Genomic DNA, 16,650 nt, shown 5'->3' with positions numbered 1-16,650 from the left:
AAAATAATAATAAAAATGCAACTTTTACGCAAAAATCTAATGTAAAAGCGCAGGTAAAATTATACACGTTTAAATCGTTTACAATTGTTTTATTTAAAGGTCACAATATCACCACTTACCAGCCACCACATCGGGATCATCCAATAAAGCATAAATTTCTGCCAAAAACGAGAGTTGTCCTTGAATCCTATCTTTATCCTCATCCATGTATATTTCCAAGTATTGCAAGGCTCGCTCAAGTTCACCACATGCGAAATTTCCTTTTGCAATTGCCAATTTATCAAATGTATCTAAAAAACTTGAAATTGCCCTTAAAGAAAACAAAATCATTATTATTCTTGGCTTGTAAATATATTATGATAATCTGAAGAGACAAGTTCTTACTTATAGTTGTCATTCTCTAGCGGCCGCTGCTTGGAGTGTGTCCACTCCAGTAGCCATTTATTTAAGAAATCAAGCAAACAATAAACTGTTTTACTGCATTTGCTCTGAAACAATAGAATGCGCTGCACAATTTGTACTTGGGTGTTAGTAAGCGTTACGCCCTGCCCGCTCGGGATTCTTGAAATACAAAAAATGCTTAACGGAGGATAGAGGCACCACTGTAGTACCCATCTCGATGTTTTTTTTTTGTAAATCGCTTAGTAAAAATTAAAGCAGGTTAATATTGTAACGATTGCTGCATGAGTTTCATTTGTTATAGCAGTCTACTCTTTACCCTGTTTGTTTAAGTTGTTTTTTTATTTTTATTGCAACGTGAAAACTCGCAGCAAAAACGCTTTTTACTGCGAGCGTGAGGCAAAGTGATTTAAATTTCGAACCCCACGTGACCATACTTCCGGAAATTACTTCGCGTTAAAAAATAAACAATGCGATCCGGTGCGTTCCGAAACTCATTTTAGCCTAGCTTATTATCTTATTGTCACAAAATTTATATGTAACATTTCTAAATTTAGATTTATAAATTTTACTATTGCCTTTTTAAAGACTTAATATTCAAAATCAATACTAGTAAACATTATTATCGGTTACTTAAAAATATCATGTTTGATTTTCATAAAAATTATTAGTTAAATATTATTTTAATTGTTTCTCTTACCTTATAACCTATAACACTTTTTATGTTTAACACGAGAGCAAATCTTTTTTTTGTCTCGTGCCTTTAAATCACTCACAACCTCAGTAGTCTATATATAAGAATCACTCGCTACCTAGCTCGCTAATTCTAGGCTACTTCGCCAATTCGTGATTTAAAGTCAGCACTCGCAGCTAAAAATAACTTTCACTTGTTGCACAAATAACTATTGTCCATAAAATTTGTTATCTACTTATTGCAAGTTTACATTTAATTACTACCACAGTTACTATAGAGTCGAACAATGTTAAACTCGATCTTCAAATATAACTTTCAAATGTAGGTATTTATTAACGGTTCTTGTACAAATATGCACAATAATTACAACAGCTCTTGTATATGTTAAATATTTGTTAGGTAATCCCGATAAATGCTTTCTGAGTTACGTTTCTTTTATGCTTTCATAAAGTAAATATCTACGTCTGGGAAAGTGACAAAGTGAAACTTTACTAAATCCTCCAAACTCAACTCACAGTGATCACTGCCCCCACATTTACTTTACAGGCTTTTAGGAAAGTGTACACTCTTTACCCATCTAAGGAATGAGACTTTTAATAATATATATGAAGTATGTCGCTCTCTACCTCATTTCCTTCTTCAGCCTGAACAGAATTAAGACTAGGTGTCATTCTAATGTGACGCAGTAATTTATATTTGGATCTTTCAGTCGTCATCTCTATATTGTTTTCACAGTGATCTACACCTGAAATAAAAATTATGTTTAATTGATTCAACTCGTTTACTCTTCCGCTATATTTCTATAACGCTGTCTCGACGTCAAGTCGCTACAATATGCGAGGGTTGTCACAAAAACTTATTTTATACTGTTGACGCACTTGTTCACAGAAAACATATTAAAAGTAAAAAAGGAGGTACTAATTTGATACTATTTTCATGTTTTCAAATTTCAATATTTGTCTAGATGTAGTGAATTATTCTTATCGTGGCAGCAAATCACTAATTAAGGCAGCCACACATCGTTTCCACATTAGGGTGTCTTTACATCGGCATATAACCATAATAATTGTTATTTTAGTAAAATAAGTTAGAAATATAAAATTCATACTAGCATTAATGACAGCCAACATTTCTTCTTGAATAAAGTGCACGTTACTCTTGGACGTGACCGCGTGTAATAGCACGTAGGGCAGGAATAGAAACAAGGTCCGTGCGTCACGCCTCATACTGGGGTGTACCGTCCGTAACAACTCACGTATAGTGTCCGACTCTATGAGGGGTATCAACTGACCAGCCCAGCTACAACATACAGTTACATTATATAGAATAATAAACACGAATATAAGAGTAAGAATGTAAACACATGCTTAACACTACACAACAGAAGACATTTTTTGTCTAATACGAAGAGAGGTCATTCAAGAAAATCAAAGAGTTATTTAATTTATTAATCAATTATCAAATATATTGTACTTTGATTGTAATAATTCTTATAGGTACTTAATATAATTAACGTTGTATGTTCGTACCTAAATAAGTATATGGTTCTTTAATTAGTGATAACACTTACTTGTTTGCCCATTCCAAGAACGTTGTTGCGTGGAGGGTGCCAAAAAGTGGATGAATTTTTTTTGGCTGTGATGGGTATGCCAAAGTATATCTAAACAAGAACAAAAAACAACATGAGTTTTCTCATTCCATATTTGGATTGATCCACTTTAAAAAAGATTTATAAATTCAGATTGATCATCATTATAAGACTTAAATGACTTATATAAGAAATTTTATTAGTATTTTATAGAAACTAAAGTACAAAATACCTTGAACTGAGCAGAGGATTCATAATTTGGTGCATGTTTTCCGGGAAACTGTCCCAAAGTTCTCTCTTGCTGCCTGTTGGCGATATATCATATATCTTCAGAATTTCTTGGATTGTTAGAGCATAACAGTCCATGTTCTGTGAATATAACACCAACGTTTTTTTTTTTTTATATGAGAGGGGGCAAACGGGCAAGAGGCTCACGGGATGGGGAGAGGTGAGGCAACCGCCCATGGACATCCGCAACAACAGGTGTGTCAAGAAATGCTTTGCCGGCCTTTAAGGTGCGAGTATGCTTTTTTCTTGAAGGTCCCTAAGTCGTATCTGTTCGGGAAGACTGCTGCCGGTAGTTGATTCCACAAAGTGGCTGTGCGAGGCAAGAAATTTCGAACAAAACGCGCGGTTGTGGTTGGTTGTTACTACGTTAATAAATCTCTACTTTATGTATGGGGTGATCTAACCCTTTATTTATGGAAAAGGAGCACAAACGAGCGTACGAATCACCTGCTGTTAAGTGATCACCGCCACCCACATTCTCTTGCAAGACCAGAGGAATCACAGGAGCGTTGCCGGGCTTTGAGGAACGCGTTTGAGGGTACGCGCTTTCTTTGAAGGTGCACATGTCGTATCGTTCCTGAAACACCGCACAAGGAAGCTCATTCCACAGCTTTGTAGTACGTGGAAAAAAATTCTTTGAAAACCACACTGTGTAGGACCACCACACATTCAGATGGTGGGGATGATATCCTAATATGTAGCGTGTCATGCGAAGATGGATTTCCGCGGCAGGAATCAGGTGAAACAGCGCTTCGGAACACTCCCTGTGATAAGTGCGGTAGAAGACACACAATGAAGTCTCCATCCACGCAACGCCAAGTGGTCCTGTGAACGGTCACAGAGCACCAGGTCCCCTACAGTTCGAGCTGCTATGCGTTGCACGCGGTCAAATGGTTCAAGCTAATACTGGGGTGCGCCAGACCAGAGATGACAGCAATACTTCATATGTTCAAGTTTTACACGACCAATCGATAGAACAAAGTGTTCTCGGCAGTCTTTGAGTCTTATTAGAGCACATTTCTTCAAGTAAGTCTCTTAATTCTTCTTATGTTACAATATAGCGAGGTCACGTACCGTCGGTAAGTTTTCTTCCTGTCCCATTAATTAAAATGATGATTACATCAAGAAAATAAATTTTCATGTTCTGAATAAGTATTACATAATAACTAAATGAACTTAATTTATTGTAATCAACTTACGGTTGTATCCTTTTCATATTGGAATGCTCTAGTTAGTTCCGTCAGGGCTGTCGCAGCAAAACAACTATCGCTGATTGAGAACGCGAAAGGAGTTCGATCAGGTTGAACATATTGTCGAGGGAGGTATCCCGCCTCTATCGCTCCCAGCTGACCCAAACAACCTCCACTAGCTATACTCACTTCACTGTTAGAATCTTTGCAACCTGGAGTTCATAATTTTAATATGCGCTTAAGTAAGAATTTGTATGGCTCTAGGTTCATAATAAACTGTTAATCAAATGTATGTTAATACTATTTGATGACAATAAGGGACGAGGCGATCAGGATGGTAATTTATATTGCAACCTGGAGTTCATAATTTTAATATGCGCTTAAGTAAGAATTTGTATGGCTCTAGGTTCATAATAAACTGTTAATCAAATGTATGTTAATACTATTTGATGACAATAAGGGACGAGGCGATCAGGATGGTAATTTATATTGCAACCTGGAGTTCATAATTTTAATATGCGCTTAAGTAAGAATTTGTATGGCTCTAGGTTCATAATAAACTGTTAATCAAATGTATGTTAATACTATTTGATGACAATAAGGGACGAGGCGATCAGGATGGTAATTTATATTGCAACCTGGAGTTCATAATTTTAATATGCGCTTAAGTAAGAATTTGTATGGCTCTAGGTTCATAATAAACTGTTAATCAAATGTATGTTAATACTATTTGATGACAATAAGGGACGAGGCGATCAGGATGGTAATTTATATTGCAACCTGGAGTTCATAATTTTAATATGCGCTTAAGTAAGAATTTGTATGGCTCTAGGTTCATAATAAACTGTTAATCAAATGTATGTTAATACTATTTGATGACAATAAGGGACGAGGCGATCAGGATGGTAATTTATATTGCAACCTGGAGTTCATAATTTTAATATGCGCTTAAGTAAGAATTTGTATGGCTCTAGGTTCATAATAAACTGTTAATCAAATGTATGTTAATACTATTTGATGACAATAAGGGACGAGGCGATCAGGATGGTAATTTATACGCCCTGTCCATTACAATACACTGCCGCTCAGGATTCTTGTATAACCCATAAGTACTGAGCGGGACTACAATTGCGCTCGTCACCTTGAGACATAAGATGTTAAGTCTCATTTGCCCAGTAATTTCACTTACTACGGCGCCCTTTAGACCGAAACAATAATGTTCACACATCACTGGTTTACGTCAGAAATAGGCGCCGATGTGACCCTTAATCTAGGTGGCATCCCGTACAAAAGAGCCTCCTAGTGGTAAACTCTTAATCGCCTTTTATGATACGCTTGGGCCTAGGACTTTCATATTAATTTTATGCTCCGGGGAAGCACAGGATAAATTATAATAATACTTACTACGTAAATAGGTACGTCGTTTTAAAAATTATACTGAGTTTATTGGCAGCAATTCTATTAATTCTTTTAGGTAAAAAATAGGTTGCCCTAATTATCTCAATCAAACGCCATAACCGTTGAATTATAACTTAACTGCTGAAACATTCCCTATTTAACTTTTGAACACACGGACCTAAATATAGACATGGTAAAACTTAATACTATAGCACCTAACTCGCAGCCATATTCTAAGCAATCTCACTATAAAATAGACTTACATATGATTTTTGAGTTATGTACTGATTAGTAATATGAGATTTAAGCTCACCAGTTAATAAGCACTCTATTAATTCCACCATAACAGGATCTATATTTTTGCCTCCAAAAATAGCCTTGTGTATTTCGCTTCTATTACATTTTAATAATTTTTCCAAATCGGTGAATACGTACACTTTTATACTTGGTATTTCTTTTTTCAAATGGTTCAAATACCACATTATTTTATCTAAAAAGGCTTCAGGCTGTGTTCTTCTAACGTGTCTTCGAATCACTTTTTTTATTTTCTCAGAAACATCTGCATTTACCATAAAGAATAAATCTGATATAAAAGAACTAAGCAGATTTTCGTTTTGAATTACTAAGTAATTAAAAATTTTATTGATTTCGTGTGGGGCATGTGAAATTTGTTGTAACAATGACACAGTCAAGTTGGACAATATTGGGCCAAGTGCGATGGTGTCAATGTTGTGAATAAATGCAGCCCAAGCATCAGCAACGACCTTGGGGAACTCTCTCGCTAATGGAAGGGCTGATCGAAGAGTAGCGAGCACTTTGTACCTTAATGGTGTCAAATATTTTGTGCCCATCAACTGCATTATGTCCGGGAAACTTTGCAACGCCTTACGCTTAACGGACAACGCAACCTTTGCATTGACCAATTTATGATCAAAATATGCCAAAACACCTAAGAATTTTGGATTTAAGAATTCTGCTATTTGAGATGTGCCCATACTCATGCTACCTACAGATGCTGAACTGTCGGGATCATTGCAGGCCAAATAGCGACAGGCATTCAATACTTTCCCGGGGTTACAACAATACTGCAAGAGAAATTCCGTAAGAATCACTCTGAAATGTTTCTTTATTAAACTCAAAATCGATGTTTTCGTAATCTTCTCAATGATGTCAAAGCATTTTTTTCCTACTTCCTTGTCTTCGGTTAAATACACATGAACGTAGATATGAGGAAATCGTTCGCTCAAAAAATCAGATTCAGAACATTGAACCAATGAAGCTATTTCCTGTATCATTGATGTTACTTCTTTAACGGTCACACAATAAGGCATTAAATACGGTAAGAAATGGTGAACATCTTTTGATATGAAGTCTCTGTAGCCAACAAATCCAAACGCTCTCACAACTTTAAGGAGCGCTATGGCAAAATATTTTCCATTATTAAGACTGCAGATAACGAAAAGCTTACAATAATCCTTTTTATACCGATGATAAGCCTGGTTGGGAGTGTGTCCTTGTCGCTCACACACCTCTCTCAGATATACGGCCGCTTTGGGTGACAGAGAGCATTGTGGTTGCATAATGTAATAAACGAGCAGTTTGGTAACTGGTAAAAGTATTTTCTTGTTATCAAATAATCCAAATTCTTTAATATTATCACAAGTTTGAGATTGATAATCATAATCATTACTTTCCAAGCTTTTTTGCGTTGATTTTAGAAGTATATTTATACACAAATCAAATGCTTCGTCTTTAACACTTGTATCAAAGCTTTCATCAACCTAAAAAGTGTGAATTAATATTGAAACAATCCATTATATACAATACTTCAATAAATCAAATCTGTAACCAAAGTTTATGAATGATCCCGGCGACCTCTCGGGTTCCATCCGAGCGAAATTGTTTCGATTTGGAAGAGTGACATCTCAGGTTAATTTCCTAATATGCAATTATTTGGGTTGAGCAGGTTATCAAATGTAAAGTAGATCCTGTAGACGAAGACACCTGAGAATTGAACCTACATGTACCAAGATTTACGAATCATGCATCACTTAAACGGTCGGCTCAGTTGGTAAGAGAACCCGAGAGGTCTCGAGTTCGAGTCCAGCATCGTTCATTGTTCATTTTGTTACAAATTTAATTTGTATAATTAATCCCAGAAGTTAGGAATATCACTTAAAAAATAACAAATTGTTTATAATACTTAAAGTAAAACAAAATACTCACTAGTGAAATTTCAATAATAGGCTTCAATGCTTTCAATATATCCCTGGTATTATTGTCGGTCACAATGCTCTTAGCAACTCCATAGTTAAACACATAATAGTGATTGCTTAATTTACCAATAAGTTTCCAATATTCAGCTTCATCTAATTCTGAATATTGTGAAAAATTAAGAAATTTTCCAAGTAATGTTTTAATACAATGGGTCATTGATGAATTGGTCGTTACAACAGTATTTGCCTCAGAATATATTATCTTCTTTGTAAAATTGGTTTTTGAACTAGACTTATGATTTTTAATAGAATGACATTGCCTACAGTGCACCCGAATATTGATATTTTCATTGGGCAACACAGAAGGCCACGACAAATTAGTAGACCCAACAATACTGTATGCTCCAAGAGACATACAAGTAATAATTGGTAGAACTTCTGTGATAGCATTCTGTAACTCTGTATCCTTTGAAAGAAATGCAGGCATGAGAATTTCACCAATCAGTTTGCTGGTTGAATATGTCTTACTGGCCAGCAGTAATGGACACATATAAATGAGCTAAAAAATATTAACAAATATTACAAAAATTAAGTTACAGGTACTACATATATAGATATTGTTATAAATAAAGAAGCACTTACATCAATATGTCGAGGTTTATTTGGGAATGCATTTAAAAGATTTAAAATAATTTTAATAGAATTTTCGTTAAGCTTATTTGATTGAATGACTTTAAGTGTTAATAAAGTCCTCAAAATATACTTTTTAATTGTTTCACTATGAGATAATATACGGCTTTCAGAAAAATTGTGATCAGTTTCAAGGCAAACTATTTTTAGAACATTATTTATTTCATTGTTTGTTAAGTCTCCATTTAACAATAAAGTATATAAAATAACATCCAAAATTATTTTCAAAATGTTTTCATTCATTAGTATCATACTTTTTCGTGTTGTTACTATCCTTGTAATAGTATTTAATAAACTTATAACACAATCTTTTGTTATAAACTGCAATTTATAACCACCATTTATATCTTCTGAAATTTCAATGTCAGCATAATGTAGAATTTTTAGTGCAACTAAAGTTCTACTGAAGTAATGTAACACAAGAAAGTCATCCATAGCTGTGTTCTCACAAATATTCAAAGATTCAATGCATTTAATTACTTCCTTATAATGCCAAATTTCTTGTAACTTTTCCGCATTTTTGACAGTTTTTACTATTTTATTCAAATAGCACTCAATTAGCATTTCAATTTCAGATGCGTCCTTGTTTTGTAGTTGTATTATATCTTTGGGTATCTCAACATATTTACTTAATAATAAACAGTACATCTTCAAATCCTTAGAGAAGATCTTTTCATTTGATTTATTTAACACAGAATAAATAACAGATACCATTATACTCTGTTCATAGTTGTCTCCATACTTTAATATTTTTAATAATTTTAATATTATACAATTTGCATCACTCATATACTCATCATTTACTTCACACTTCTCATACAATATGTTTAAAGATTGAATAAATACTTCAATATTACTGAATAATTTTTTTTGTACAGTTGGGTAGTCTTTGTGGAATGTAATAATTGACACACTACTAATATGTTTGAGTAACTTTTCAAAGAAATTTAAACATACAAGTTTAACATTAGTACTACATTTTTCCATTAAATTCAATACATTCATAAGCAAATCATTTGTTTTAGATTTAAACATGTGCATGTACATTAAACATGGTGGTATACTTTCCGATAAAAGCTGTAAAACTAAGTTGATTAATGTCGTGCAAACATCATTACTAGCAATAACAACATAGATTGGTTCCAAATTAAGTTGCACTTGAGGAATATGTACTCGATCAGGTGTAAAGTATTTCAACTCTACTTTACTTTCCATTTCATCACTGTAGCTAAGATAATAAACAATAAGTTCATTTATAATTGAATAATACTCAAAAATTAACTTTTCATGAAACTGTGCTCTGTTTATACACAAAATATTTAAAATTTTCAGCTGAGCTCCAATGCTAGTTTCATGTAATCTGAAAAAGTTATACTTTCTATTATATTATGGAGTTAAAATGTGTGTTAAGCAACTTTGTTGATAATTCTATAGAAATAAGATTTTTTACTAACTGTTGTGACTCATAATAATGCAGTAATATATATTACGCTATTTTTAATATTATAAAATATTTACCAATTTAAATTGGTGAATAGTGGCGCGAAGAAAAAACCTTCTGTACCTACTTATTAAAAATTTTAGTCATACTTACCGACTAAGTTTCTTTACTGAACAAATATAAAAGAGTCTTCCAATTAACCATGTATTAAATGCAGAATAATAAGAGTTTAACGTATTTGAGAAGCCCGCTCGAGGAACAATTACTTCTGAAGAATCTCTAAACAAAAACAAAGTTTTCAAAGATTGAGTAACAAGTCGGGAGCATTGAAAAGTTTCTGAATAAACAGATATTTCTTAGTCCTTACCCGGATAGTTTTAATATAGATGTTAGCAGTCGATCCAAACCATCTTCAGCATGTTCTAAATTATTAAACAAGACCATTATAGGAGAATTAAACATTTGCCATACTGCAAACGGACCGTCTTGCTTATCTTCCTCCATTCTCTGTATACAATTAAATTATCGTAAAATGAAAATAGTTGTATATTTTTATCTTTTGTTTCACAATATTTAGTACGTAGCAATGGAAATCTGTAGTAATTAAGAATTAAATTGAAATTATTTGCTGTTATTCATCTCCCGCCAAAAAATAAGCAAAATAAACAAGTGTCAAACCTTAACCAACCTAACGACTAACGTCAATGTCAATATGAATTAAGAAATAATATCTATCACTTTTTGGCTTAAATTAATAACAAGCAGTCTAGAATCTTTCTAGAATATTAACACTACAGAAGAAGCATCAGTAACTTCATTACAAATAAAAAGGACAAGCGTTAAACAAGTAAACAACTAAGGCTGAACCAAAAAACATCAAAACATTTAAAATTGTTTACTACACATTCGTACGCAGTATACTCGAATATGCTTCCCAGGTGTGGAACCCACAATACGACACATATATTAGACGAATTGAGAGGATACAATTAAAATTTATTAAGTATTTATGTTTTCGTCTCAAAATTTCTTTTAAATCAGAAAACCATTATAATCTTTGCAAACGATTTCATATTATACTCCCACTCTCCATGAGAAGAGAAATAGCAGATATATCTTTTCTCTTGAAAATTACTTCCAATTTAATTGACTGTCCCGAACTATTAACTTTGATAAAATTTAATACCGCTGTTAACCTCTTGCGTTTCAATCCTCTTATACATACACCATTAGTTAAATCCAAATACAGGCAAAAATCCTGCTTGTGGCGAGTGAGCAGTAACTTTAATAAAATCGATAAGCAAGCCTAGACCTATTTTGCACAAGCGTAGCATCGGCCAGGCACATTTTGAGTAACGAATTCTTTCATTGAATTGTTAGAGCATATTAAGTATGTAATTATTATGTATATCTATCACTATCGTTGACAGTATTAACTTAAGTGTTCGTAACTATTCTAAACTAATATGTTGCTATCCGTGAGGGCCTTTAATTGGCTTTTTGTCACTATTGGAGGGTCCGTAGCTACTACGTAAGTCAGTACTGGCAAGGAGCCGATCTAATCTAGCCAACAGATATGTTTGAAGCGTTTAAGCAAAAAAGCAATCATATATCGTGAACTATAATGTCAAAATTACATTTTATTTAAAACTATTGTACGCTGTTGGTCTTCCTATATGAAATAAATAAAAAATGTAATGATTATAAGAGATAAAAAAAATGTATACAAACTTAAATTATAAATATAGAATATCACTAAATTTTACTCTACGCCCGGTCCTCGTGATGACAGGAGCAGGAGAAACAGCTGTCGAGGGTTCTGAAAGGGTGGAAGGGGATATTGTAGGCGTGAAGAGAGGATCTTCTTGACCTGTGGTTGTTTTATTTGTAGGTGGTGGGTCCAAATAGGCAGATTTGACGCGGTCTTTGCTAACGGTAAGCTGCTTGCCACGTACATTCAACGTTATTGTTTTATCTTTTTTGTTTAAGATCTTATAAGGATCTGTGTAAGGATGTTGTAGAGGACGTCTCGCAGTATCATCTCTCAAAAAGACATGAGTTGTGGATGCTAGGTCCTTGAAAACAAACGAGGAAAGCTTATTGTGGCGAGCTGCTGGAGTAGGTCTAATGGACTCCCATTTGATCCGCAGTTGCATCACAAAATATAGCATGTCACTAGTATTTCTTGGTTCCTCCGGCGACACCACAAGTTCTCCTGGAAGCCGTAGCGGCTCGCCGTAAACTAGTTCAGCAGCACAAGTTTGGAGGTCCTCTTTAAGTGCTGAACTCATACCAAGAAGTACCAGCGGGAGTGCCTTGGACCATGTTCCATCGTGTTACATCAAAGCAGCCTTTAATTGACGATGCATGCTCTCCACCATACCGTTAGCACAGGGATGGTAACTTATTGTTCGAATCCCTTTTTAGCGCATGGGTTGCTAACTTAATGTGGATGCAATCGCCACAAGTCCAACCACTGTCTCTTCTGACCGTCTTTAATTGCAGCTTGAAAGCAGCCCAGAAAGACTTGCCGTCGCAAGGGGCTACAACTTCCTCTATTCTACAGTGTCTATCTGGGCAGAGTTCTTCTGCACCACGTATAAAATATCCTTGGAGGGGAATTCATGTTGGCCCCGTAGCTACTCCTCCTGCCAGTGCGCTTGGCCATCTCTTGCAAGAGCGCGCTGATGTCTACCGCAAGAGCCTGCGGTGCCGACATGTTCTCACTGCCTCCAGAGCCGGATGCCTCGCCGCTTCGCCGGTCTGCCACTGTTCTTCTTCAGATGGCGGTACCTTCAGCAGATCACACCGCACCAAACACTAGTTCTCTTATATCTTCTCCTGGACTTCTTCACTTTCCACTTTTCACTACTTCTTCTTCTGTTCCTTCTTTTATTTTCACTTTTGAGTCTGTACTAGAACTGCCATAGTCCACGCTTAGTACGGCTTGTATACTCTATTCTGGGTCTGGGTCTGTTCTATTTTCAAAATGATTGTCTTCCGCTCAGCAACGAGTAATGTTGACGGAGCTGTCAAAATTATCAATGCCTTGAAGTTTGACAACTCTCATCATGTACGTCGACGTGTTGCTATACGTTCACGTTTCGATATGCGACATGTAGGTCTACTCTTATTCAACGAAAAACAAAGTTTCCTACTGCGGTTCCATTCGTTCGGAAGTTTCGTCCCGAATGTTATTGATTGACTTTTCGAATTTCTAAACCTACTTACACTAAATCATTTACGTTGCGAACGAAATTTGAATATGACAGCTGTTTGTTCGGAATTTTAATCTGGATTTGACGAAACCCAAAAATATAAATAGTAAGTTACCTTTTGATTTTGGTTTGTGTGGATTTTGTTGCAAATATGCTTGAAATGCCTTCAAGAATGATTTTAATCGAGGCTACTCTACGTGAAAAACCTTAAGAATGTAGAAGGAACCGATGTGTTTGTAGAAAGTTCTGTAGCAATAATTTATTTTATTCTGTAATAAAATAAATTATAGCATGCTGTGTTTTATATTAGCTATATATTAGGGGTAGTATTAATATTCCCGAGTTCCTATGTCTGAACTCCAATGTGAAAGAAGCAGGCAGGTTCCTTTTTTTTATGGAATAGGATGATAAACGAGCGTACGGGTCACCTGGTGTTAAGTGATCACCACCGCCCACATTCTCTTGCAACACCAGATGAATCACATGAGCGTTGCCGGCCTTTAAGGAAGGTGTACGCGCTATTTTTGAAGGTACCCATGTCGTATCGTCCCGGAAACACCGCATAAGGAAGCTCATTCCACAGCTTTGTAGAACGTGGAAGAAAGCTCCTTGAAAACCGCACTGTGGAGGACCGCCACACATCCAGATGGTGGAGTTGATATCATAACTTGTGGCGTGTCGTGCGAAGGTGGAAGTCGGCGGCAGGAATCAGGTTAAACAGCTTTTCGGTACACTCTCCGTGATAAATGCGGTAGAAGACACACAATGAAGCGACCTCTCTACGCAACGCCAAGTGATCCAACCGTTCGCAGAGCACTGGGTCCCCGACAATTCGAGCTGCTCTGCGTTGCACGCGGTCAAACGGATCGAGCTGATACTGGGGTGCGCCAGACCAGAGATGACAGCAATACTCCATGGGTGGCCGGACCTGCGCTTTGTAGAGCGCTAGAATGTGGGCTTGAAGTATTGCCGTGCTCTATTGATGACGCCCAGCTTCTTCGAAGCCAATTTGGCTTTGCCCTCCAGATGGCCACGAAATTGGCAATCGTTCGAGATTTCGAGACCCAGTATTCCGATACTAGGCGAGGCTTTAAGGGAAGTGTTGTCGAAGAGCGGTGATACGACAAATGGGGTTTTTTAGTGGTAAACTCGCAAACTTGAGTCTTCTGGGGGTTAAATTGGACAAGGTTCAATTTACCCCATTCTGCGACCTTCTCGAGAGAGAACTCGATAGAAGACACAAGTTTCTCCCGGCACTGGTCGACGTAATTATGCGTCGTGATTTGTGTAATAATTAATCCCAGAAGTGAGGGTTACCACTTTAAATAATAGCAAATTGTTATCAATCTTGAATTTTGGAATTATACTGTTCTATAATGTGCTGATTCTTAAAACGAATAAAACTTTCTTTGTTAGCCAACAAAACGAAGGAGTACATTGGGTGTTTAGCTTCCAGTGCAAGGGTTGTAGTTGACGTCTAATCAAATCAAAATCATTTTATTCATATAGGTAGGTCAAGGAAATGATACGTCTTATGAATGTCAAAAGTTATCTTTCGTTTTTACATTTACCACAGTTTAGTTTTCATCATACCACAATATTATATTACATGTATATTATATAGATTACCATTAATTGAAGGTGTCCAACATATCATTGATATGCAGAAGAAACAGTGTAGGAGATAGCACACAGCCTTGGGGCACACCATCGTTCACGGGCTTCGGGTTCGAGCAATAACCGTTGACAATGACCTGTATGTTGCGTTCAGTGAGGAAGCTGGAGGTCCACTTCCATAAACTCTCGGGAAGCCCAAATGATGGAAGTTTTGAGAGAAGCGCCTTGTGCAATACACGATCAAAGGCCTTCGCTATATCTAGGCTAATTGCCAGGCCTTCCCCCTTGCTTTTGATAGCCGCCGCCTATCTATGTGTTAGGTATACCAGAAGATCACCTGCCGATCGACCATGACGAAAAGTGTGGCGTTTAGTGGGCGCAGTGTGATATCGTCGAAGTCGTATCGTTCTTATTCTTACGACATTTTATGATGCAGCAAATATAGATCATATTATTGTCCTTGTAATTATTAGATGGCCAGTGTTTAGTGACCCGTATTAGTAGTGATACGACAATTTGTGTGAAGTGTAAAAAATATAATTATAAAGACCTCCTGCTCGGGTAAATTCGAGGAAGATATACATTACAGACTACATTCTGGCTTTTAATGACACTCACAGGTACTACAATCGCTCAAAAATTTCCAATGAAAATTAAAATACCTCGGAGGAGAACAGTATTGCTTCTGATGTTTTATTATATCTACTCTGATATGTTTTATGGAACAGTAGACGTTAATATCGGTAAAAACATAATTATAATATCGGTATATTGTTTATATCTAATTTTATTTGTGTAACTTGAAGTAAAGTCCAGTCGAGGCTTTATCGAAACAATTATCATCATGAATTATTCAAGTGTTAATATATTTCGGTGTTAATGTCACTTAGTTACGGGACATAAAAAAATTACCAAAATATTATAAGAATATTATACAAAATACGTTGATAAAAGTAGCAGATATTTTATAGACAGTGAAAATGCTGCAGAAACAAAAATCGTAAAAGAAGTTCCCGCCTCAATGGAGTACGATTTAAATAGATTCTGTACCAAAGTGCCGAACAAATCGTTAATTTAGCAGCAATTGTGTTATATTCATGTACTGGGAGCCAAATCATACAAGTACAATCTGTGTGAGCCAAAACTAACAATATTAACAGCTTTTTTTTTTTTTTTTATGGAATAGAAGGACAAACGAGCGTACGGGTCACCTGTTGTTAAGTGATCACCGCCGCCCACAATCTCTTGCAACACCAGAGGAATCACAGGAGCGTTGCCGGCCTTCAAGGAAGGTGTACGCGCTATTTTTGAAGGTACCCATGTCGTATCGTCCCGGAAACACCGCATAAGGAAGCTCATTCCACAGCTTTGTAGTACGTGGAAGAAAGCTCCTTGAAAACCGCACTGTGGAGGACCGCCACACATCCAGATGGTGGGGATGATATCCTAACTTGTGGCGTGTCGTGCGAAGGTGGAATTCGGCGGCAGGAATCAGGTTAAATAGCTCTTCGGAACACTCCCCGTGATAAATGCGGTAGAAGACACACAATGAAGCGACGTCTCTACGCAACGCCAAGTGATCCAGCCGTTCACAGAGCACTGTGTCCCCGACAATTCGAGCTGCTCTGCGTTGCACGCGGTCAAATGGATCGAGCTGATACTGGGGTGCACCAGACCAGACATGACAGCAATACTCCATGTGTGGCCGGACCTGCGCTTTGTAGAGCGCTAGTATGTGGGCCGGCTTGAAGTATTACGGTGCTCTATTAATGACGCCCAGTTTCTTTGAAGCCAATTTGGCTTTGCCTTCCAGATGACCACGAAATTGGCAATCGCTTGAGATTTCGAGACCCACTATTCCGATACTAGGCGAGGCTTTGAGGGAAGTGTTGCCGAAGAGCGGTGATACGA

The 16,650-nt window shown here is 36.4% G+C and overlaps 1 protein-coding gene across 2 annotated transcripts in view; it reads right to left on the bottom strand.

The window, feature by feature from the left end:
- Positions 1-10,551, bottom strand: part of LOC126972279 (serine/threonine-protein kinase ATR) — a 44,853-nt gene extending 34,302 nt beyond the window's left edge. Inside the window, exons 1-12 of one of the 2 annotated variants that reach the window (XM_050818907.1) lie at positions 10,272-10,551; positions 10,058-10,183; positions 8,416-9,823; positions 7,784-8,332; positions 5,871-7,338; positions 4,169-4,371; positions 2,914-3,050; positions 2,664-2,753; positions 2,202-2,392; positions 1,720-1,838; positions 385-488; positions 120-310 (exon numbers count right to left, since the gene is read on the bottom strand). In XM_050818907.1, the coding sequence (XP_050674864.1) occupies positions 120-310; positions 385-488; positions 1,720-1,838; positions 2,202-2,392; positions 2,664-2,753; positions 2,914-3,050; positions 4,169-4,371; positions 5,871-7,338; positions 7,784-8,332; positions 8,416-9,823; positions 10,058-10,183; positions 10,272-10,408 (4,723 nt within the window). In that variant the 5' untranslated portion in view covers positions 10,409-10,551. Of the gene's footprint in view, positions 1-119; positions 311-384; positions 489-1,719; positions 1,839-2,201; positions 2,393-2,663; positions 2,754-2,913; positions 3,051-4,168; positions 4,372-5,870; positions 7,339-7,783; positions 8,333-8,415; positions 9,824-10,057; positions 10,184-10,271 lie in introns of those variants that run through there. The other variant, XM_050818908.1, reaches the window with a different exon arrangement.
- Between the last annotated feature and the right edge of the window lie 6,099 nt (positions 10,552-16,650).

This window comes from Leptidea sinapis, chromosome 26 (assembly GCF_905404315.1).
Source record: "Leptidea sinapis chromosome 26, ilLepSina1.1, whole genome shotgun sequence".
NCBI lineage: Eukaryota > Metazoa > Arthropoda > Insecta > Lepidoptera > Pieridae > Leptidea > Leptidea sinapis.
This window is presented reverse-complemented; position numbering and strand designations above follow the sequence as displayed.